This window comes from Acartia tonsa, chromosome 12 (assembly GCF_053477335.1).
Source record: "Acartia tonsa isolate MP-2025a chromosome 12, ASM5347733v1, whole genome shotgun sequence".
Taxonomy (NCBI): domain Eukaryota; kingdom Metazoa; phylum Arthropoda; class Copepoda; order Calanoida; family Acartiidae; genus Acartia; species Acartia tonsa.
Window position 1 is genome coordinate 28624432 of NC_137271.1, and position 25514 is coordinate 28649945.

General features: G+C 36.6%; 1 protein-coding gene across 2 annotated transcripts in view; it reads right to left on the bottom strand.

Moving 5' to 3' along the window:
* Nucleotides 1–14189: 14189 nt before the first annotated feature.
* Nucleotides 14190–25514, bottom strand: part of LOC145334248 (neprilysin-2-like) — a 94562-nt gene continuing 83237 nt past the window's right edge. For both annotated transcript variants that reach the window (XM_080179623.1, XM_080179624.1), the window contains 9 exons: nucleotides 24961–25091; nucleotides 22498–22599; nucleotides 21940–22054; nucleotides 21521–21563; nucleotides 20629–20719; nucleotides 17241–17292; nucleotides 16791–16909; nucleotides 16224–16280; nucleotides 14190–15516 (listed from right to left, as the gene is read on the bottom strand). In XM_080179623.1, the coding sequence (XP_080035749.1) occupies nucleotides 15418–15516; nucleotides 16224–16280; nucleotides 16791–16909; nucleotides 17241–17292; nucleotides 20629–20719; nucleotides 21521–21563; nucleotides 21940–22054; nucleotides 22498–22599; nucleotides 24961–25091 (809 nt within the window). In that variant the 3' untranslated portion in view covers nucleotides 14190–15417. The remainder of the gene's footprint in view (nucleotides 15517–16223; nucleotides 16281–16790; nucleotides 16910–17240; nucleotides 17293–20628; nucleotides 20720–21520; nucleotides 21564–21939; nucleotides 22055–22497; nucleotides 22600–24960; nucleotides 25092–25514) is intronic.

A 25514-nucleotide genomic window follows, 5' to 3' on the forward strand; every position in this document is an offset into this window, starting at 1 on the left:
TTCTTTACGGACTTACAGACTTACAAAATGTAAAAAATCAATGTCGTAAGATTATTCACTGCGCTACATTATACATAATTGTCCTTGTTTTTGCACAAGATTATAGGCAGATAAATCATATAAACGAAAACATATGTGAGTCATAAAATAAAGAGAATTATGAAATCGTTAAAATTTTAAATACAATTTTTATATGTAGTTTTGAAGAAAAAAAGATGAAAACATCTATAAAAGTAATGCTCACCGTAACAGACTGTCAGACAACCCAACATTAACAACAATAAAGTAGCTATTTTAGTAAATCATTTCTTGTCTATAAGCTTCGCTACTTATGAATGTTGTCATCCTTATTTTAACAAATTCATATAAGTAATCAAATTATCTCTATACCAAATCTAATTTTAATAACAATTTAATACAAAACAAGAATAAGCATGTCAATAAGTAGCGAAGGAATAACAATACATAAAAAAGGATAATTATTTAATCGGTGACTTTTACATAAAATTTTTAACAAAGTATCTTAATTCATAACAGTTTCTTGACTTAAGATCAAACAGAGAATCACCAAAGTTAGGGGTAGCATCGCTTCTAATTTAAAATCACGAAAATATTAATTTAAAACTTTCTTCAGGGATAGGTAACTGACAAATAAATTGATCTTCCCTTCTTTTCTTGTACCCTATATTGTGAGGCTATAAATAATTGATCCTCTATTAACGTACACCTGTGATTTACACAAGTAGTTATGTTACTTAATTCGAACACTGAAACTAGGATGACAATAATCATGGAAGCCAAGTCTTAAGCTCAGAAAGTGGGACAAACGAACATTTTCATTTGTAGAGTTTCAGAGCTTAATCAGCAGAATATTAATTTATAAGTCTAATTAAAATTGTATTTATGTATTTGTTGTGAAATGATTGTTTTAGATATTGAAAAGCTTCGCTTTTACATGTTATTATTGATATCTAAGTATAGTCGAAATATGATAAAATACAGTTTCTAAGATTTTGTTTTTTAAACACAATTTGTAAATGTGAATATAATAGTCAGTATGGCATAGCGGCTAAAATGCGATATAAAGCAGCTTAACTTATGATCATAATTATTACGTGTAGAGTAAATCTTCCAAAACAAATGGTAATTTATATAACTTAGCACCAGAGTACAGCATATATATTTTACGTGGACTTTCATTGGTCATTTATATTGTATGACGTCATTTTTTATAGGCACTATGAGCTGCTTCGCAAAGACAAACAGACACATCTTTATTTCCTATAACATAGGCAGTGCTTTTTACATATAAATAAATCTAATGAAATGAAAATTAAGTTTAATTTATTTTCAATATGGCTTCGAAACCGATTAATATCCTCTGGATTTGAACCAGATCTCAGCCATACTATAAAATCATGTATAGCATCGTATTAAATACAATTTTCAACGAATATTAATTTAAAATCATAATCTAATACCAGCTTTGTTAGCCTAAGCCTTCGGAACCCCATGTCTAATAAAACTGGTTTTAATCTGATAAATTTTCATTTTAATATCCGTGGAATGCGATAAATAACTATTCCGAGTTTAAATCTCTGTTTTGCCATGTTACGCTACGCTAAACAGATCTAAATTGTCATATCATTCATAAAATCATCAAATAATACTAAAAATATAGCACAATAACAACATTTCTTTTATCAAAATGTGCTTTTTTAACATTATTTTTATTACTTTTCACTTTAAATAGGTTATTATATAGCTTTAAAATCACAAAACAGTAAGAGGTACGTTTTAAACATGAAAAATCAAAGCGAATAACTGAGATTTTATGAAGGTCAAAAAATTTTACAGGCAAGCCCTTCAGCGTACATTCCGCGACGCACGGACGGACGGCTTTAAACTAATAATACATATATACCTTATATGCTTTGTAGGAGTACTAAAGAAGGTTTTTTTCACATAATTACAGCACATTTGGCACTCTAGGTGGATTATTTAGTTTGATTAAATGGTAGTAATACTTTTATAAAAGTAATATATATGTGTGTGTGTTTGTGTGTGTCTTGTGTGTCTGTTTGTCGATCTAAATAGAAAGATCTCGTAAACTGTTATACTTCTCTAAACAGAGAAGTTTTGTATATGTCCAGGGAAGAATTAGAACTGTTTTCGAAGAGGGTATTCAACCTTCTTAACTCCCAATATAGATCAACCCTCCTAAAAATCCTCCCTCACGCTTTTCTACTATTAGCTTATTGGTCGACCAGTTTCTGAGATCTTAATAAACTGAAAACCCAAAAACACCAACCTATCAGTTACTAAAGTTTACATAAATAAACAAATATTTGAATGGAATCAAAATATTAGCTGTAATTTGGTAAAATCAACCCACTCTGGAACTCTAAAGATATGCAGGGAGTAAGAGATTGGACAATGGAACAATAATTAATGTACCCCTAAAGTCTAGGTGTAAAATTATAACTTTGGGGACTAGTAAATTTTGAGGGATAAAGTGTTTTAAACAAATCAAACCTACAATAATTTCCTCTTCTTCCCTGATTAACGTATAAATTTAATACACTAAACTTAGAGCCTTTTTAAAGGACAGGATAGTCATATTTTATTCTCTCATGTAAAATTGTCAGTACAAATTTATTATATCACAACGGCGGTGCCCCTAGAAGTCTTAAAAAATAAACTAATCACTTTAAAAAGTCAGTTCTTTAAATAGAAAGTATTAATAGTATTTCTATAAGACTTATAAGAAGCTTTATTGTCAGGAGATTTTTATCAATATAAGCTGCCCCTTTAATAGAAGGACAACATTTTTTTCATGCAATTTTGTTGTTGGCTCTTCAAACTTTGTTTTTATTGGAAAAGAATGCCATAAAAAATTCAAAATCTACAAGATTGCAATTTGAACTTTTGAATAGTGTGATTCATGTATGAACTTTAAGATGTCGTCGCAGTGGGTTACAAAGTTTAAATACAATACAGTTTGTCCGTCTGTTTGTAGGTTAGTCCCTACAACTCCCCCCTCCCTTCCCCCGAGAAGTAGAGGCTCTGAAGGGGTGAGAAATAAATATGTACGCTTCGCGCATTAATTTGACAATTTCTCAGACTAAGTCCAAGAATCCCAAGCATTAAAAAGGCAGAAAAATAACATAAAACCATCCCAAGGCTAACTTCTAAGATATAAAAATAAAAAAAACGAAAATCATCCTTAAAAATAGTCAGAAAGTTCAGTAGTTTTTGAAATCTTAAGCTTCTAACAAAGAAACCTTACTACTTTATAAAGATCGTTAAATTATATTTAATTTTAAAAATCCGCGGAATAATATAAACACAAATGACACTTCCTCATTTCTTTACAAATAGCCAAGCCCATCTTTCTAATTTATTTGCATCTAAAAAGTACAAATATGCATACAGGCCTATTTGTATATTGTTAAAAGCGTTGCTTTTCTACAATTAGGGCCATTTCATAAGTCCCTAACGGAAAAGTTTCATATTAAATGAGGCTTGTTTGAATTGTCCTATCGATTTCATTGTGATTCCTGTATCAGGTATGTAATAATATTATAGGCAAAACAGTCTATAATTAGGTATGAAAAACAAGACATGCTAAAAACGGTGTATAGATTTCAAACTTGCATGATATTGTAACACCCCCTCCCTCCGGAGATATGATTCCTAGAATCCATCCCCCACCCCCCCCCCCCACCCAAAAAAAGTTCTTTTTAATAAAAAATTTATTTATTTGGGGGGATGATCTTTCCACCCAACCTCTAATGACTTCGTTCCCAGAGGTTCTGGGCGAACCAACTAATTTTATAAAATGACGTAAAATTTAAAAAATATAGCTCACTACATAATTTGATACAAACATAAAAAAATATTCTTGATAATTTTATAATTTTTGCACTAATTTTATTTTTAAAGTTGATTAATGAATTATAATTGTGTATTCTTAATTTTTAAATTAACTCCTAGATTGTTCTATAAAGTAAAAGCTATTTATAATGCCTTTAAAAATGACCAATGATAGGCCAATACACAGACTACATTACCAATGACATGACAGAATACATTTTAATTGACCAATGGCTTTTATATGCACTATAAAAAGCTTCTATAAAGTCATTTCATAAAAAAAATTAGAGATCAATGGATTTATTATTAATTGGATATTACACTAGATTTTCGTGTTCTCTAATAAAGTGAAGCTTTTAACTGGCTAAAATAACAATAAACGCCTTCCCCCCCTTTACCTCATTCCTTCCCATCCTAATGGATGAAAGAATTGACTAAATTTTTCCACTGTCATAATATCCATATATTCTAAACCCATGTAGAGATCTAAAAATTTGACACATTACAATCTTTCCCGATTTTGTATTACTTTTGCGGAACATGATTCCAGTTACGTCATATTTTTCTTTCCCGAAAAAGGGAAGGGGGGAAGAAAATCTCTTCAAAAGAGATGGGGAAAACCCCTTTTCTCCTATCTCTTTTTTTCTTCCCCCCTTCCCTTTTCCGGGAAAGAAAAATATGACGTAACTGGAATCATGTTCCGCAAAAGTAATACAAAATCGGGAAAGATTGTAATGTGTCTAAAAATTTGAATTGGAGGAAGCTTAGAAAGAGTGTACTAAAATATGTTGTATATTATACAGTACATTTTAAGTATTCTCTTAAATTACCTAGTGGTTTAAGTTGCGCCTATCAGGGAAATTCAGTATATCACTTTCGATGGTTTTATGCTAAACCATAAACCCCTTAATCAAATAATTAGGCCCCTTGTTTATAAACTTTAAGGATTAACTGACTATTTTTTTTGTTTTTAATCAAATATTACATTAAGCAAACAAAAAAATCTTCGCTATCCGATTTTCTAAAAATAGACCTCATTAATTGGTTACTTCTTTCATCCAGTAGGAGTATCACTTTTTTAGATTTTTTTCATGAAAATCTGGACAACATCCAAATGATAATATATTTGTTTGCCGAAAACAAACCCTCATAATCAGAATATTTAAGATATTAATCAACACCGAAATAAATATCATGTACATATATCTTAACAAGGCCCAGGGCTAAAAATGTTATTTTTCACATTACTATAGTTGTGTCAATAGAAAAGGAAAACACAGTACTTTTCTGACTATTTCTTAGTAAAATTATATAAAATGCCCTAAAAAATATAACTTTTGTAACTGCCAAAGTATAACTTTTCCATTAATGTTATAATACTTGATATGAATGAATGAATGAAAGAAAGTATAGACTACTACTGACTAAGCCTACTGTATGAACCGACACATGTTTTGATATCAAACTTTCTTCATAGTGTAAATAAAGGAATAAAACATGATAATTTCGGACTGAAATATAAAATATGATAGGTGACACTGTAATAGGTCTTATTATATTATATCTCTGAACCAAATCTTGCCAATGAAGTGCGTGATTACATGGCCAAACGTCCTACAGACAACCAACCATTTGACCTTTTTTTCTAAACTGTACAATGATAAGCTGCGACTGTTTCGGCAAAGGCAATCCCATTATATTCTAACTGTTTTTTTGCGCCTCTTGTGTATCAGCAGTAGTAACCATTTTTAACATCTTTATCTATTATGAATGCGAAGTTCAATCACCTTTTCGACGACAATGAGCGGATATACGACACAATGACGGGTAATTGGGAACTAGATAATGCTTTAACCCTTAGGCAACCAACTCCATGAAGCGTAAAACCTTTGTGTAAAGGTCTTAACTTATTGTGATAATGAGTAACACCATTTATTAGCCAAGGGGTTCCACTTTCTATACTAGTTATTTTATTTTTCTGAGAAAAAGACGTCGAAATAGCTTTTGGCATCTATGGTTATGATACTGTTTGGCTGACACTCAAACCCGAGTTTCTTGCGTTGTCCTAATGCATTGGCTGCAGGCATACGTTGGGAATAAAAGGCAAGTGGTTTCAATAAGACTAAATAGTAGGTATGGGGCTTTCCATTTTAGAAATGTAGTGTCTCACCACTGCCGCACATGTATCAAATTTTCGAAGATCTTTATAGTGCTTATAAAAATGACGTCATAAAATACAAATGACCAATCATAGGCCAATACACAGACTTAATTACTAATGGCAGGCCAGTTTACATTTTAATTGACCAATGCTAGGCCATATGACGTCATTGTTTAGGCACTATAAAAAGCTTCACATTTTCAAATCAAGAGAATCGCATATTATTACAACAGCATAAACGATCTCTTTGCAATTCTACCATCTTTAAACACCAATCTTGTTGTTTGTTCTTTTGTTAATATGTATTGAAATTATACGGAAAAGAAAGAACACCCAAATATAAAAGTAGAATATAGTAATATCCGAAATTTAAAGAAAAGTAATGAAACTTTTTTTGCGGATTATTAAAATTTATGGTAATATTAATCACTATAGAGTAGTAAATTACCTTATAAAGAGAGTAAATAATGCACCCGTTATTAAAATTACTATTATTTTCAATTTCCAATACCTAAATCCTTATAACTCATATATTGTATGTCTGAGGTAATTAAAGTTTATTTTTGTTCTGGAAAACCTGAAAGTTCAGAGACCCATATGTTTAATTCATCATCCATTGTTTTGAGTAGCACAGCTACTCTGTAACCATTGGCGGTTTCCTCAGGGTGCGGTCTCGTGCAAAGTAAACCCTTTTTCAAAAAAAAATATTGAAAATATAGTTAGTCATATTTTATTTCTTTTTTTTTAGTTTAGGTTAGGTTATGTTCGTTACTGGGTATACCCTCAGAGTTAGAGCCTATTTCATAGGTTAAGGCATACAGAAAAAACCAGCTAAGATACTTAATAAAAAAATTCTTCAGATAAAGTTAAACGTTCAACTTTCTTTCGATTAGGAGAGGGGGTGGGGGGCGGCAATAGAAAACAATCTAAAAAACAACAAATATATTTGTTTGATTTATAAAATAATTACAATATCACATTTAGTTTAGAAATAAGTACGAATAATAATTAGAAATTTACATATTAACAATATCATTTTATTAAAATATCATATTTTTACAATTTTGTTTTATTATGATTTCTGAAAGGCTATTGTAATTTTAATTAATTATCTATCAATTTATTAAAATCTGTGACTTTAAATCAGAAAATTTCTGTTGGATAGAAACCGGTTTTGAACTTGATGAAAAACATCATCTAGTGTGGTTTTATAGAAATTGTATATTTCCTTATCTACAGACAACTGCCTATAAAACCATACAAGTGTGGTATCCGCCTAGGGTAAATGGCAGACACCAGAGTTCGAATAAAGACTACGGCAGTGTGAACAGACGTGGACACCTTACTATAGAGAAGCTACGCTTCTCTAGCATTTACTAGACAAGAATTAACATCTATTTCAGTTGTCACTTTATTGGAGGTTTAAAGGATACTAAAGCTATATACAACAAACAATAACTACATGGATAGGAATAAATGATCATAACATAAAAGCATTATAATACATATACAATAGTCAGTTTGGGCAATCATGATTCCCCATCCCTGGAAAGGGTGGGGGGGGGGAATTAAGAATACAGTTAACCATAATATAAATACATGTGGATTAGGAATAAAGATAGTTAAAGATAAATCATACAGTAAAACATAGATAATTGCAATGGTTAGGTAGATGGCTATCCCTGTCTGGGGCAGGCAGGATAGCCCATGGAGCAGCACAATAGGTAGATAAGCACAGAGGGGTTGAGTGGTAGGTCTGGGTACTGAAGAGGGAAGGTTTGATGATTACTTGTGACAACAACAGTCTGTGTGGGGGTGATTCTATCAGGTGAGGGCAGGTTTAGATCCTTTATCCTCAGGGTTGAGGTGGTGCTGATAACTTGGTGGTTGAAGGGGAAGGTTCCGGTGCTTAAGATGGGAGAGGGAGGGGTAACACCCCTCCCTCCATTTGCAGGACAACTGAGAGATGAAACCAGTACCGTTATCTGACATATTTTCAGGTGGCTTTATAATTGTAGAATAACAGGATTTAGCTAGGTGCGTAGCATCACTATAATGTCTTGGTTTCTGCATGGTCCAGAGCTGCCGCATACCACAACTCTCCCCTCGGAAGGCTGGAGGGGTTGTCTGCACCGCCAGACTTCCGACAGTGGTTGCGGCCTTCAGTTTGTTGTCCTTGTGGAATGGGTCCGCCAGGATACCAGTTGCTGGACGGTGGTGGACTCCAGCCCTCCCCAGGTCTAACGGAATCGGCTATATCTGCTGGAGTAGCTGGTCCTGTTGGATATTCTGGCCGTTGGATGTGTACCTCTGAGGCCACCCTGGCAACCTCCAGGGGTGGTACAGCACATGAGGGGGCTTGGACCAACAGCCGCCTGGTATACACCTCTTCAGGTTTCTCCACTGGGCTGGTGGTCTCCATCGTGTTGATCACCTTGCTGCTGGCAGGCTGGCTACTGGATGCAGGCGCAGTTTCTTCGCCCTCGGGGCTGGTCAGGTTCATTCGGCTTCCAGGGTCTCTGTCAACGCGGGCAGGTGGTGGTTGCCATACTGTAGGAGCGTTGCCTCCTTCAGGCTCATTCTGGACATTGGCAAGGTGGTGCATGGCAGTCCGACCTGCGGGGTAGGGAAAGGTAACAGTCCATCCTTTATGCCGGAGGCTGTCTTGGATCTGCAAGGGTGGCTCCGCTCTAGTTGGCTGGGAGACAGGCCCATCCACGGACACTGCTGCTGGTGGACTGGAGGCACAAGGCTCCGGATTTCCTCCCCTAGCCTGAAGGGGTCCAGGCACATTGTCTCCATCTTGGGTAGACATAATTGTTGGGGATCCTCTACTTCTATGGTTAGGCTCGGCACTTGGCGCATCTAGTTGTGTTACTCCCCAGGCAGCGGTCAAAGCTTCTTCAGTTTGGCTGGTAATGGCTGATACCCTGGCTCCTGGGGCAGATGCAGGGGGCGCAGGCAAGTTTGGCCCAGCCCAAACTTCCTGGTACACCAGTGCAATACAATTACCCTGGCTTGGTTGAGGGAGGTAGACAGCTGGATGCAGTTGAGGGTGAGGGACAGCTGGACTCTCCCTGCTGGCTGGGGGCTCTGGCTGGCTGGGGGTGACGGGTGTCACCCCTTCCTCTGGGGCTGCGGGCTCATTCCGGGGTCCAGGTATCTCGGTGGCGGCGACGGTTGTCGCCCCAGGCACCAGTGTGGGGGCGCTGGATAGCACCCCCCAGTCTTCACAGGGGTCCAGGTCTCTCGGTGGCGGCGACGGTTGTCGCCCCAGGCACCAGCGTGGGGCGCTGGATAGCACCCCCCAGTCTTCACAGGTGGCGGCGACGGTTGTCGCCCCAGACATCAGCTTGGTGGTGCAGGGAAGCACCTCTCGTTCCTTCCAGGTGGCGACGCCGGTTGGCGTCCCATACATCGACTCAGACTCGCTGGCTAGCGCCTCTTGCCTCTCCCACTCGGCGGCCGCCAGGGCCTCCTCGTACCCCGTCCCGGTGGCGCTGGGTAGCGCCCCTCGGCTCTTGCTGGGGGTGACAGGGGTTACGGACACCGGTCCCCTGTGGTTGCGGCTGAGGTCCAGGCCAACCCGGTTGGGTTCAGCCGCTCCTCCCAGCACGTTGATCCTGGCCACCATGGTCCCAATCTGAGACACAGACTCCTGGGTAGCCACGGCCCCAGCGGCGGCAGCTAGTTGGGGTGACGGCTGGGCATCTCCCTCCAGGTGGACCTGGGTGGCAGACTGGTGGCATGCAGGTTGTTGGGCGGCCTGGTGTTTCTTCATTGCCCGGTCCCAACCGGTTCTACACTTGGCGGCTGTGTGGCCGTTGAAGCGGCAGCGCCCCTTCGTCCAGCTGGGTCCCATCAGGCCGGCTTCCCCAGGGTGTATCAACCTGCCAGGTCTCTCCTCCTCCAGTTGGGGCACCAGCTGACAAACAGGGTCTCCCCTACTAGGGGTCAGGCGGTGCTGGGCTGCTTGTGGTGGCTCCTTGGTTACATTCAGCCTCCTCCCCATACACACAGGTTCCTTCCATCCAACAGCGGCTCTCCTCCCCTGGGTGGCGAGGCCAGCCTCGGCCTTAGCTTCTGCAGGTGCTTCTCCACATGAGGGATCCTGCCTCTGGGTATGCCAGGTGGTTGGTAGCAAAGGCCGTTGATGGTGCCAGTGGGAAAGGGGGCTATGATCTCGGGGGGGTACCTGTGGCCAGTGTGTGGACAGGTACCCACAGGTGGACCAGCAAGGCCCAGAAGATGCCATACTGATGGTAGCCTGAACTGTATTCCGGACTGTCAGCAGACTGTTGGTAGCCACCTGAGTTGGGCCAGAGTTGCCAGCTGGTATTGCGTCCCTGCCAGGCTCCGTCAGCTGCTGGTGGGGAGCCCCTGCGGTGGTTCTGGTTTTGGCAAGGGGTGGCCTTCTTATTGACTTCCCTGGTTGGAGCTCTGCATCCTGGTGGGCCTCCATCTTCAGCAGCATGGGGGAACTTGGCTGGGACATGTGCAGTGGTTCAACAGAGTAGCGGCATCTGGTCTTGGAGTGTGGGGGAACAGCCTCACTGCTGCTGGTCAACCCTGCTCCCTCCGTGCTGGGTAAAGTCTTCCACTGAAGCAGGTCACCAGTCCCCATCCTTAGGCCGGTCCCCAGTCATTCCATGCCTGGGGGCTCCCAGGGAGGCTTGGGTGGCGGCTCCCCCACCCCCAGGTACGCGTCGGGCATCTGGGTGAAGAGCCTATTCCCCTGGGACAGCTCCCCATCCTCCAGCTTGGTGAGGCCAGCGCCAGGGAGGACCTTTCCACCCCAGAAACAGGTGGTACTGGCCCTAGGGCTGGGCCCCGTTGGAGTCTCAGTTCTGGTGGTAGTGTCCATCTTGGGGCTGGCCACTAAGTCTCTGAAGCTTGTCACCTTCTCATTAGGCTCAGTTGCATCGTTCAACACCCCCAGGAGGACACCTACAGGTTCAGCAATCCCCAGTCCAGTATTGCTATTTCTCGTGCGTTGAGCACCAACTGAACAGGAGCTGTGCAGCGGACATTCAGTCACCCTTCCAGACAAGGGCATCTCAGGGACCAGGGGTCTGTGACCTGGCATGTGTTTGATGTTCACTGTACTCAACACAGTAGGCCAAAGTAATAACAGAAGTAGTATCTTGTAGATATAGAAGCAGAGTAGAGTAGCCGCGCCGCAAGGAGGTTCGAGCCGGCTCACCCCTAGTATAAATACTATAGCTGTGTAATTAGGGTGGTAGTCCACGTAGCCGTAGGCTCGGTCCTCCTGGCTCAAGAGTTTCTGTGGCTGGCGCGCCCCCATGATAAATAGCAGGGGGTTGGTCTGTGGGTGCCAGCGTCTTGTTTAACTGTTGAGCCTGGGTTGTTCTCCTTTCCAGTATAGCTCTTGATTTCTGTGGTAACCAGCGGATCTTAGCTTAAAGGTAACAGGGAATATGTTAGGCATCCACAGATGTCTCTAGGAGCGTATCCGCTAGTAGATATATGGATAGGTAGGCTATCTATATATATACATGGCTACACGCCCATATATATATATATACGTGTATAGGAATATCCCCAGAACTAGCTAGCTTTTCCTCCTTGCTCCAAAAAAATCACGCTTCCTCTGTATATAGTTCACAACTATGAAGGTCGATGGTCCAGGTACACACCACCACTGCCCAGTGTGGGGCAGCAAGTCAGGCTATGTCCACAGGGTGGGCGTACTTTCGTTCAGTTACCATATCAGTTTCCAGTGTTGTTTGGTGAGGTTAGTATTCACTTACTTGTACCCATGATACAAAAAAAAAACAACCTTATTTATCACTTGGGTATTTATATATACATATATTTGTTTCACTAACCATTCAGCTTTGAAGTAGGGTTGGCAGGCTAGGAAGATGTTGAGGGTCTGAGCGGGTTTAAGGAACTGGTTGGGTTTTCCTTTATCACACTAGAGCTAGAAGGAGAGAAGCTTGTAATTCTTTATTTGCTAAAAATACCCCTGTTAAATGCTATGGAGTAGTTCCGCTCCGGTGTGTGTGTGTGTGTGCGTGAAATCTCCTGTCCTTGCAACGCGCGTCCGCACCGTCAAATCCGCGCACACGGGGAAAACGCGCTCTCACCCCTCAACTCGCTCTCTCATTGGTCCGCTTCGTCCGTTGGATTTATGATATTTTCCGCACTCTGTGGCGCTACCCGTGAATGGCGCTCTGTGTGTCCGATCGCTAGCCCCACACTACAGACGGACTTAGTCTAGTGTGGGTAGGAAGGGGGAAGCGCGTGAGGGGACGGGGGTAACTCCGTCCGTTTCCCTTGTGAGGGAGGGAGGTAACTGTGTGCTGGTGTAATAGTGCCTTTTCTTCTTAATCCTAGGCTTATCTATTATATCACCCTGATTGTATTTGCCTTCAATGGAGAGGGGCTCCTCCCTTTCCCTTGGAATAAGGGGTGTATTGTTGTTGTGCTATAGGCTTGAGGTGATTTGATTGTATATCAGGGTCTTTATTATATTACATCTAGCTTCTATTTTTGTCCTTATCACAATTGCATAACAGATTTGTTTACTAACCCTATTCTATTTTTAGCTGTTATCACAATACACAATAAATCCAAGCCTGTTCTATTTTTAGATTTATCACAACACAACAATTTGTTTGCCAAGCTTTGCTCATAAATCTATTGTTTAGCCATCATACCAGGGTGGTAATCCCTGCAATGTGACCTAATATCTGTTTTTCTAGATGGGTGGCTGCGTTGTAGCCTCTCAGGATACTTGGAGTTGACGTAGTTTTTCTCTGTTCTGGTGCACTACACTCGTATGTTGGCTCGCAGCTTGCAGCTATGTGGCGTGTTTCAGCCTATCGGCGGCAGGGAATGTCCCGTCCTGCTAGCGCCGCTTGCAGCTATGTGGCGTGTTTCAGCCTATCGGCGGCAGGGAATGTCCCGTCCTGCTAGCGCCGCTTATCCAAATCCAGCTGATGGCGGCAGGGAATGTCCCATCCTGCTAGCGCCACTGGTTCGGATCCTGCTATCTCTTGCAGTAAAATTGGCCTATTTTCAGCCGTTTACACTTATTTGGCTTGTTTCAGCCGGTCCGCAGGCCTGTTTCAGCCCTTTGAGCGCTCAATTCTCCGTTAGATATCAGCGCTGCTCGCGGTTATTCGTCAAATTTCGCTGTCTCGCTTCCACAACTGCCGGATGCAGAGTTAAACTTTGCTGTCCAGGGTGGGTAATTCAGGTTGCTTGCGTCAGTTTTGCCAGATTCACTGCTGGGAGTACCTTAGCCTCAGATGCGCGTCTGCTCTACACTTGTGGTTCGCCGTAATCTCACACAGCTGTCACCAAAGTTGTGGTATCCGCCTAGGGTAAATGGCAGACACCAGAGTTCGAATAAAGACTACGGCAGTGTGAACAGACGTGGACACCTTACTATAGAGAAGCTACGCTTCTCTAGCATTTACTAGACAAGAATTAACATCTATTTCAGTTGTCACTTTATTGGAGGTTTAAAGGATACTAAAGCTATATACAACAAACAATAACTACATGGATAGGAATAAATGATCATAACATAAAAGCATTATAATACATATACAATAGTCAGTTTGGGCAATCATGATTCCCCATCCCTGGAAAGGGTGGGGGGGGAATTAAGAATACAGTTAACCATAATATAAATACATGTGGATTAGGAATAAAGATAGTTAAAGATAAATCATACAGTAAAACATAGATAATTGCAATGGTTAGGTAGATGGCTATCCCTGTCTGGGGCAGGCAGGATAGCCCATGGAGCAGCACAATAGGTAGATAAGCACAGAGGGGTTGAGTGGTAGGTCTGGGTACTGAAGAGGGAAGGTTTGATGATTACTTGTGACAACAACAGTCTGTGTGGGGGTGATTCTATCAGGTGAGGGCAGGTTTAGATCCTTTATCCTCAGGGTTGAGGTGGTGCTGATAACTTGGTGGTTGAAGGGGAAGGTTCCGGTGCTTAAGATGGGAGAGGGAGGGGTAACACCCCTCCCTCCATTTGCAGGACAACTGAGAGATGAAACCAGTACCGTTATCTGACATATTTTCAGGTGGCTTTATAATTGTAGAATAACAGGATTTAGCTAGGTGCGTAGCATCACTATAATGTCTTGGTTTCTGCATGGTCCAGAGCTGCCGCATACCACACAAGAATAGTTATTTATCGCATCGTATTATAGACAGCTTTCCGCGGATATCAAAATGATATGTTGTAAAATTAAAACCACTTTTTTTCAGCCGAAGGCACGGGCTAAAAAAACGGTATTAATTTTATGATTTTTATTTTAATATTCGTGGAAAATTGTCTGTAATAGGATGAAAAAAATATTATTTATGTGACTTTGCAGTAAAAAATCTATGGAAAACGACATTTAACATACAATACATTTTATTACATACATACATTTTTATGTTAAAAGAATACTGGTTATTTATGTGGTTTACTTTTTAAAAAATATTGTCATTTAGCACCATCTTTCTCAAGAAAAAATTTAATACCTATAAAAAACGACGTCCTACAATAAAAATGACCAATGATAAGTCAATATACATAATAAATTAGCAATGGCAGACCAGTATACATTTAAATTGGCCAATGGTTGGCCAGTATGACGTCCTTTTAAATAGGCACTATAAAAGCTTCAAATAAATTAAAAGTAAAAAATAAAGGTTTTGTGACTTTTTATCAAATTAAAATTTCTTAACTTTTTCAGATTAGATTTGTTTTAATTAATCATAGATAAATAGATAGACTACCAATTTAGATTATTTTTTTTTGTGTGTTTAAGTAAAATAGCCTAAATCCTTCTATGGAAGTATATATTTATACATAAAACGTTTTTACAAGATAATAAATATTATTAGGCACAATTAGGTACTTCAAATATTATTTTTTTTCCAATTGACAACTCTTTTATTTATTAATTTATATTCTATTTATAATTGCTGTATGGCCATTTTACTTCGAAAAAAAATTTAAAAAACTATTATATGTTTTAATACAGTCTTAATCAAATGGATTGGTTTTAATTTCAAATTTAAAAAACAATGAAAATGAAAACTGTATAAGAATACAATGTACAAAATTAAATAATGCCAATACAAATTAAAATTATATGAATTATTTTTGAACATATGACCATTTTTACTTACATAAAATAATGAAAAATATGTAACTTTTTTAATGGCAGATGATTGATATTATATATATTTCATTTTAGATACATTTTACTAGACATTTTAAGTCTATGAGAGAGTTTTTTTTCTTTTATATTATTGAATGAAATTAACATAATTACAAAACCTTTTCTGGGGGTTGCTTACCCGAATCCCCAGACCTCTCTGGAGGGTGTACCCAGATTTTACCAGACCTTGCACTTGGATTCTGGATTAGGGTTCATATTTGAACCTGCGGGACACTTCCAATCCGCAGAAAATTCCACCATATTTGACATGGGACCCTAAAATGTATAAATTTGGTAACCTGTATTTTTTTACCTATAACCTCGTAAGGGCGGGATTCTATTTCGATTTTTTAGTGATCATCTAAAGAATCTGCGTGTGATGGGATGCGATAGTCTAACACCCAAGGATATTAGGATAAGTAATATCCAAAAGACAATTAACCCTTTAATTCCACGACCTTTGTCCTAACTGTGCATTGTAATGATCTGCACCTGTTTATGGACCAGGTTTTCCCCATACTCTACTACCCTAACTATTTATGTCGCGGATCTGATATAGCTGTAGTAGGAACCATATTAACGTCTCTAGTTATGACGCAGTGTCGGGCCAAGATTCGAACCTATCAACTCCATGACGACGAGCGGATTCGCTTACGCGTTGAGCAACGGTCGCGGGTTAATTTATTAAGGGACAGGACACTAGAATCTAAATTAATCAATTCTAAAAAGTTTCTCATTATTTGGCTTTTAATGTTGGACTTCACGAAACCTCTCTAAATACACTTATATGTTCTTTGTTGCATTACTGACAGACCAACAGACCAAGAAAGTTACATACTGGATCCGCTTTTGAAAAATGAATCCAAAGAAAATCAGCAATCTTTCTAAAATAGCAGCCCAGAAAATAATATTTTTCTGTAGTGTTACAGACTGATGGACAGACAGACAGTGAATTACAGAGTAGCTTCGCTGCTTAATGTTACCTTGACTCTAAATGGATCAGGAGAATGGACACCAGTAAGAACCTTCAACTTCATTGCCTGAAAAGTTAATTATGTTATGTACAGAATGGTTATTTTTCGTATCTTATTATTAACAGCTTTCCGCGGATATAAAATGTACAATTACGAGATTATTCATTTTCCGGGTATAGTACCTTTCGTGGCAACGCTCCTTATTATTTGATTATTTGTTTTTTTCACAGTAGCTTTTCTCCTATTTTTAGCCCCTGCGGGGGGCGCTAACCCTGTGGGGCAATCACCTAACCCAATATAAACTAACCTAACCTAAAATAACCTATTAAAAGTCATTTTAAAAAGTACGACGAATCGTCCCTTGAGCGGCGTTGCCACGAAAGGGACTATTCCCCATTTTTTTTTTCTCTCTCTCTCTCTCTCTCTCTCTCTCCCTCTCTCTGTCTCTGTCTCTCTGTCTCTCTCTCTCTCTCTCTGTGTCTCTCTCTCTCTCTCTTTTTCTTTCTCTTGTCTCTCTGGTCTCTAAATATTTACCGACAAACAAATAAAAACATAAAACAGTAAACTGTAGCATACCTGGGGTCTAAATTTGGAGCACCATACATTAGCCGCGCTCACCCAAAACATTTGGTTGGGGGTAAATTCTTGTAATCCAGGCAACAATCTTTCTGAACCGTGTTCGTTCACCCATTCATCTAGAAATAATAAGAATAATTAAATCTTTTTGTGGTAGCCTTTTCTACCTTAATATCTTTGAAGAAAAGGGCGTTTTACAATCCCATTGGGTTGGCAGTTGGGAGATGGAGGGGCTATTTATCTATATTTTACCCATCCCAAAAAATTAAACATAAATCCTCTTATTATTCCCAACTTTTGGTTAAATTTATTATTGAGATAGGATAGGGTTTAAGATATAGTATGTCTTTTTAAAAGGCTTTATTATACCCCTAGTAGGTCAATTATTATGAAAGCTAAAATCGCTAATCTCATTTAGTATCTAATCAAAAGTGTATAAAAACTACTTACTGTAAGCTCTATATGCTTCTTTTAATCCACCATTATCAGCAATATTTTCACCCTAAAAAATATTATTATTTAATTTTTATCAAGAAGCGAAGAAATAAAAACTAACCAGAAAAAAGGATATATGTAAGTATTATGGTAAAAAAATATTTTTAGTTTCTCCGTTCAAGGGGAGGGTTGGGTAGGTGATGTAAATAGTCTAAAACTAGCCCATGCCATTTAAAAAACCTCCATGAAAAGTACAAATGATACAGATCTGCAATTTCCGATATCTTTTCTTTCAGATAAAATAAACCTAACTACATTATTTGATAGGATGATTTTTCAAAATTATATAAGAAATATTTTAAAGAAGGTGTATCAACTTTTTTTTTTTATAGCTAGCCGGTTCTTTTAGTAAGTAGTAGTTGTAAAATTTTTCATAGAATTCAGATATGCAATCGGTTTTTTTTTGTAGACCTCTTATTTTTTAAGTAATTTAAGTTTTAAAAAAAAAGATTAAGTCGATTTTAAGGTACTAAAACGCAACAAAAAAAGGAAGAAAATGTCCATTATGTACAAAAATAGTAAGATCTTTAATTTGACACCTTACTTTTTGAATTTTGTCAGGTAATTATTAAAAAAAATTGATTTTTTTAAACCCACGAGAATAAAAACTTTGAACTTAATTTTATCATTTCACAGGTAAAAAAATATGGGTTAATATATACCTTTAGAATCAGAAAAATATTACGAATCCATTGTAAGCAAAATTGAAAAAAAGTAAAAAAATAAAAAATAAACAAATGGCCAATTATATTTTTTGTTCAGGCAACACTTTCGTCTTCCCTTTTTAACCCCCTCTTTACCCCCTTCCCATTTTTATACTCAATTCAAGAATTAAGACGTTGCCTGTATAATATAATATGATATTTTCATATAATTCCTTTTATTGTAGTTTATATACTATATTGTAAACTTTTTATTTCAATTTTGCTTAGAATGGATTTGTAATACTTTTCTCATTCTAACAGTATATATAATGCCTATTTCTTATGCCTGGGGAATGAAAAAAATAAGTTCAAAGTTTTTATTCTCGTGGGTTTAAAAAAATCGATTTTTTCAATAATTACCTGACAGAATTGAAAAAGTAAGGTGTCAAATTAAAGATCTTACTATTTTTGTTCATAATGGCCATTTTCTTTCTTTTTTTTTGTTGCATTTTAGTACCTTAAAATCGACTTAATTTAAAAAAAAAAAAACTTAAATTACTTAAAAAATAAGGAGTCTACAAAAAAACCGATTGCATATCTGAATTCTATGAAAAATTTTACATCTACTACTTACTAAAAGAACCGGCTAGCTATAAAAAAAAAGTTGATACACCTTCTTTCAAATTTTGGAAGGTGTTGTCATAAACACTTCAATTCAATTTGCTTTGAAAGTTAAAGTTTTGAAATCCACCATTTAAAAAGGTAAAAGTGTTAAAATTATTGCATAGGCCCTACCAATTTACCTTACGTTTGTCTGTCTATTTGTTTGCAATACTCAAGATCCCTTAAACGGCTCAATCAATAGATCTATACTTACATACAATATCATCGTAAGTATAAATATTATTTTGACTGACGTAAATATAAGTTTTCCTTTTGAAAAGTTTTAAAGAAAAAGATATTAATGATTACTAGTAAAAGCCTTTCTAACCCTACATCATTAATTTCACCATTTAATCATGGATCTAAAGGGATAAGACAATGGCAGATATATTGATGTACATCCCCAATGATGATACATAAAATTATCTCTTATGTAGATTACAATTAGTGGGTGAAACGTTTGGACACTTGACTTAATGAACTGACCCTCTCTCTCTGCATTTAATCAATAATTTTTTTGTTCCTTTCCGTACAGGGTATATGTATTATTCACAAGACAATTCCCCTTATCAATTTGCAGGTATTCTTAAACTATATCTATCCAAAAAGGGGCTGTTTTTGGATGTTATCATTCTTGATATTCTCGTGTATTTATGCATACAAATAATTTCCATTCATTATACATTTGAATAAACATAAAATTGCCCAAATTTCATTTGTAAGAAACAAAAGAAATATTCTTATAAAACTTTTTTATAGAAAATAATTTTATAACAAGGATGAAACATCAATTACACGCGAAACAAAACTAAAATTTGGACAAATAAGTTAGAGATTATTTGCTCATTGCTTAAGGCAATTTTTTTCAACAAATTTCAGCTCTATGTTTCAAAAGAAACCCATTTTGGTAAACCAATCAACAAAACAAGGACGACAACATCCATAAGAGCGAAGCACTGAAACGGTAGGACAAACGGACATTAACACTTATATAGTGTCAGATCTGAATAAACAGAATATAAATGTATAAGAGTCGAAGCAAAATTGTAAGTAAATTTGTTTTAAAACAGGATATGTTTATGGACATACTTACATTTTTAGGACTTGATTATAGAGTTGCATCGCTTATAACATTATACTGTGTTGTCCCAGGAATCAATATACCAAAAATCAGATTAATCGGATGATTAGATCACATAAAAATTTGTTGTTAAAAAAGTAAAAAAATGTTTAAAATGGACGTACGGGCATTTTGGTAATGATTATAGAGTTTCTACGCTTTCTAAATTGTACCTATCTACTAAAGGAATCACCATGCAAAATTTGAAATCGATAGGACAATTCTAACATGCCTAAATTAACGAAAAAAGCTATCCGTTACGGACAGACGAATAGACGGACATACGGACGGACCGACCCTAATTATAGAAAAGCTTCGCTTTTAAAAATCGGCCGTAAACAGCAGTACAAAAAATTCCAATTCTTCAAATGAATTACTGACGGCAGACAAACAAATTAAGTTATAAAGTAGCCTCGCTTTTAAAGTTTAATCATAATTAATAGTAAAGCTATTGTTACAAATTAAACAAATAATTTTGAACGTCAGAGTTTCTATTTGAAAGAGTTTTTAAGATTCATTTTAAAACAATATTTTTTTGGTGTTTATCTCAATTAATTAATCTAAGAACTCTCAACCATGTCTATTTTAGGTTTTCCTAAAATGCATTTATTATATAAATAGAAGGTTTAGAGTAAAATTAATTTCATTTTCAATAAAGGGATCTTAAAGGATAAGACAATGAACGATTAATTGTTAAATTTTTTCGATGATGATAAAGAAAATTACTCCTTCTGTAGATTTAGATTGTTAGTTAAAAAGATTATTTGTTTGGATCCAACCAAACAAAGTTAATTAAAAGTAACCAAGGTTTTGTGCTAACCATTAATAACACATGGTTATAAAACTTTGGGTACTTTTGGGTGTGCAATGTCACCTTCCTCCCTTAAATTATCTAAGCTTGTAGCCAAGGCATTACCTGGGTATTAACGCCGTTCACATTTTCTCCGACTTCTGGAAGATGATAGGCCCCGTACTGGTTGATTATGCACTGGGCTTTGTCAAGGTATCTAAAAAATAGAAAATTGTAAGGTTGAGTGAGAAACATGTCTGTTTCACTTGATGCTTATCCCTATAAATAAAAACTTTACAAAAAAGGTCTTATATGGAAAAAATGTTATTATGTTGATTATGAACTGGGCTATGTCTAGTTATCTAGAATAGGAAATTAAAAGGTTGCGTGAGAACCCTGTCATATAGTTTTACTGGATGCTTATCCCTATAAATAAAAACTTTACGAAAAAGGTCTTGTATGGAAAAAATGTTATTATGTTGATTATGAACCGGGCTTTGTCTAGTTATCTAGAATAGGAAATTAAAAGGTTGCGTGAGAACCCTGTCATGTAGTTTCACTGGATGCTTATCCCTATAAATAAAAACTTTACGAAAAAGGTCTTGTATGGAAAAAATGTTATTATGTTGATTATGAACCGGGCTTTGTCTAGTTATCTAGAATAGAAAATTACAAGGTTGCGTGAGAACCCTGTCATGTAGTTTCACTTGATGCTTATCCCTATAAATAAAAACTTTACGAAAAAGGTCTTATATGGAAAAAATGTCATTATGTTGAATATGAACCGGCCGGGCTTTGTCTAGGTATCTAAAATAGAAAATTGATACGTTGTCTGAATAACTGATTCATGTATATTCACAAGATCCTATTGCTTATCCCTTTCTTCAGTAGCAAAGCTTCTTTTCAATAAAAGTATAGCAGTAGGTATGTCTTTTTATATATGAACTGGAATATCAGATAATAATGATAATAATAATCAGTATAAAAAAATTTAAAAAAAAAAATAAAAAAATCTCACCTGGTTTTTGTTTCTGGGTGCCACCAATCAACAAGATTTCCCTCTGAAAAAATATCGTTTTTAATACATAATTGTGTATACAAAATAGCCTAAAACCATCCAAAGACTTATTTAAATGTAAAAGAATAAAAAATATAACATCAACCTGGAACTTATTTGAAGATTCCCTAAAATGGAGAACTCAATCGGTTCAGTGGTTAACGAACAAACAAAAAGTTTACTTCTTTTTAGGTTGGCCTAAACCTTCGTCCTGCGGGGCTACCCTGTACCCAATATAACCTAACCTAAGGTAAAACACTACTACGATTACTTTAGAAAAATACTATCCACTTCTTATTTTCAAAATATTATAAAAAAGAGGGGGTTTCTATGGTAGTAAGGCAAATCCGAGGAAAACCGCTAAAATATCGTTTCCTTACCTTTATCAAACTGTCTGCCCTGATCATCAAACCCATGAGTAATTTCATGACCTATGACCCAGCCAATAGCTCCGTAGTTTAAATATCTAGGGCGGTCAGATGAGAAAAATACTCCCTAAAAGCAAATTTGTTTTAAAATATGTCAAAATCGTCGAAAAGGACAAAACTTTAATTGGTGAATCAAACATGTATCAAATGGAATATTGAATATAAACAATCTTTACATACAAAACAAGAATAATTCAGTACAATAATAGCAGAGTTGTTTGCAGAGTTGTTTGAAATAATAAACTAAAAAAAAACATTTTCATACATTGACAAAGAAAGAAAAAGAGAGAGAAGGATAGACAGACAGATAGATCGATAGACAAATAGAGAGAAAGAAAGAAAGAGAGAGAGAGAGAGAGAGAGAGAGAGAGAGAGAGAGAGAGAGAGAGAGAGAGAGAGAGAGAGAGAGAGAGATTGATAAAGAACAAAAGAACTTGCGTTACTTTGGGACAAGTAGACAGACATAATACATTGTATATAATAGAGTAGCTTCGCTACTATAAAACATACCTGAAGAATTCCAGCGGGAAACTGGATTGAGTTTTCCAGCGGAGAATAATAGGCATTCACAATAGCTGGCTGTCCGTGACGCACCCAGTCAGTCTTGTTCACCTACATAGATAAATAGATTGATAGATAATAGATAGCTTTGTCTACATAAATAAAATATGTCTTAATTATTAAAAATATGTCATCTTATAAAAATTAAACCTCATAATAAAAACATTTCCAGTATGACTTTGAAACCGATTAAAATCAGCGCGCTAGATTAGAACCGGTTCTCAGCCATACTGAACAATCATGTACACATAGGCAATTTTCTAAGAATAACTAAATACAAATCAAAAGATTAATACCAGTGTTTTTAGCCAGAACCTAAAACTTGTTTTGATATTATATTTTCATTTTACTATCCGCAAAAAGCTTTCTATACTACGATGCGATAATAACTATTATAAATTAAAAATAAGGACTATCCTTTTAATTGTATAGTAGGGGTTAAACTATCTTTTTACTTTCAATGTCAAGTATATGTACCATTGTACATGCTAACAATAATATATTAAATTATGGACACAGTGTTTAATTTTTAACAAATAATAAAATTGTGTCGTATGCCAGCCGGCTGTAAGGCTCAGGAAAACCAACCTTTTACAATTTAAAAAATCCCCCAGATAGAAGTATGGCAATCTCTTTCAAAAGGGTTTAAATATGGTGCTTTGTCAAAAGGTTTTCAGGACAGGTAAAATTTGTTTGTTGGCGAAAAAAAACATTAATTTGAATATCTTTGGCTATTGTGTAAGTGGGCTGGGGGGAGGAGGGTTGATCCACTAGCAAATTATTCTAAAACCTGAATAATTTGTTGGGTTGTTTCCGATATCTTACTGGAAACACAAACTGTTACTTAATAATAATAAGAATAATAGTATATATGATAATGATATCTTTAAGATAGTCTATTGGGTAGAAGGATTTAAATAGGCTTCTAAATTACCACCTAAAACACCATTAAAGGTTTTCAAGCATCTATTGCAATCACATTTAAAGCAAAAAAGTATCTAATTTTTCAAAAGCTTTGGTCCAGTTTATTAGTTCCACTATTCCAAATGGTAAGTGGGAAATTTGTCAACAATTTCCCCATGCATTTCTAACATTCTAATTAAACATCAATATATGTGCTAGAGGGGTGGCAAGCTTAGTAGTCTCTGCTAACTTTCTATTTACCAGTTTATTTAATACTAGCGGCTGCACCCATACCATATACGGGCTCTGTATTTGAAGAGATGTGGAAAAATAGCCTTAAACCATCAAATGGCTTATATCTAAATTTAAAATAGCCTAAAACCATACCGAAACCTATGTGAATCTTCCCTGAAATGTAGAACACAATCAGTTTAGAAACTACTGAAATCTTGAGCTTCAGACAAAAAAATGGCTAATTATTATATAATAGGCTGTACAGATTTAAATAAAAAGTAGCAACAAAGCTCAATATAAATATGAAAGAAATTATAAAAATATCAGGACCTAACGGACAAACATGCGAATAAAATAAGTTTTGACATCTACCTGTTTTTTTATTTCTACTTTCATCTTATATTTTTAATTTGATCAAGGGTTTTCAAATTAGATACAAAAGGGACGTTGATCTTTCTAGTTATGGTAATCTACTATTTAAATCATCATGATGTTTTATTATTTTGATAAAAGATCCTAACAAGGACATGGTTACCATTAGCATTTGAAGTAGCGAAGCTACTTTTCAAGTAATTATGTCTTTCTATCTTACGATCAGTCATGTCTATAGAGCTATTTTGCATCTAGAGGTGCTTTAAAAAATGTTGGTGGGATTCGATCCACCACTTTAAATAGGGATATTTCTAGGGAGTGTGAGGATTTTTTATAAATTCTTTCGAGGAGGAAGGTACACCCTCAAAAATAGGTAAAACTTCACTTGTTTTTTAGTTACTTTTCAATTATGTTTGTGTTTGATCCTGCCTTTAATAACATATTTTTTGTTAATTATCTAAATATTATCAATGTTTTAATTAAAACTGTTCTATATTTAAATATCCATAATCTGTATTTTTACATGTTGACTCAAATAAATATTTCATGTTGATGTTGATGAGGATTTATAAAAGAATCCACTTCGTAGCTATTGTGCCCTTGCAAAATTGGGATATACATCAATCAACATTTTCCTAGGGTACTAATAGTTATTTCTCGCATCGTATTATAAACGGCTTTCCGCGGATATAGAAAGTACAATTATGAGATTAAAACTAGTTTTTTTAGGCCCGAGGTGCCGAAGGCACGGGCTAAAAGAACTGGTTTTAATCTTATGATTGTACATTTTTATATTCGTAAAAAGCTGGATATAATACGATGCTAGACATAGTTTTTTCGTATGGATGAGAACCGGTTCCTATCCGACGGATTCTAATGAATACGAGAAACACAGATACTCACCTTCTCTCTCAGCTTTGAGAAAGCGTAGTTGGTTCCAAACTTGGTCATGTTCAGATTATTCTCCAGATAAGCATCAGCACTCAGCTCCAGCCCAGAGTATAAGTCTATCAGCTTCTGCATGTCCAACAATTCTAGATAAATAGATAGATAGGTAAGCATCAGCACTCAGCTCCAGCCCAGAGTATAAGTCTATCAGCTTCTGCATGTCCAATAATTCTAGATAGATAGATAGGTAAGCATCAGCACTCAGCTCAACTTCTGCATGTCGAGCAATTCTAGATAAATATATAGATAGATAGGTAAACCAGGTCAGAGTACAGATCTATCAGCTTTTGCATGTCCAGAAATTAATATGTTAGATGGAAGGATGATTAGATATAAGGCAAATAAAATACCTTTAATTACCTCGTACGGGCGAAATTGCAGTCAAGAACCTTTTCGACTTGATGTACTGTCCAGGTCCTGGTCCAGCAATCCAGGAGAACTAAGGATGACTGTTACACACACAGACAACCAACTCTCTGTGATGCACGACTTTTGTCTGAGAAGTCCCA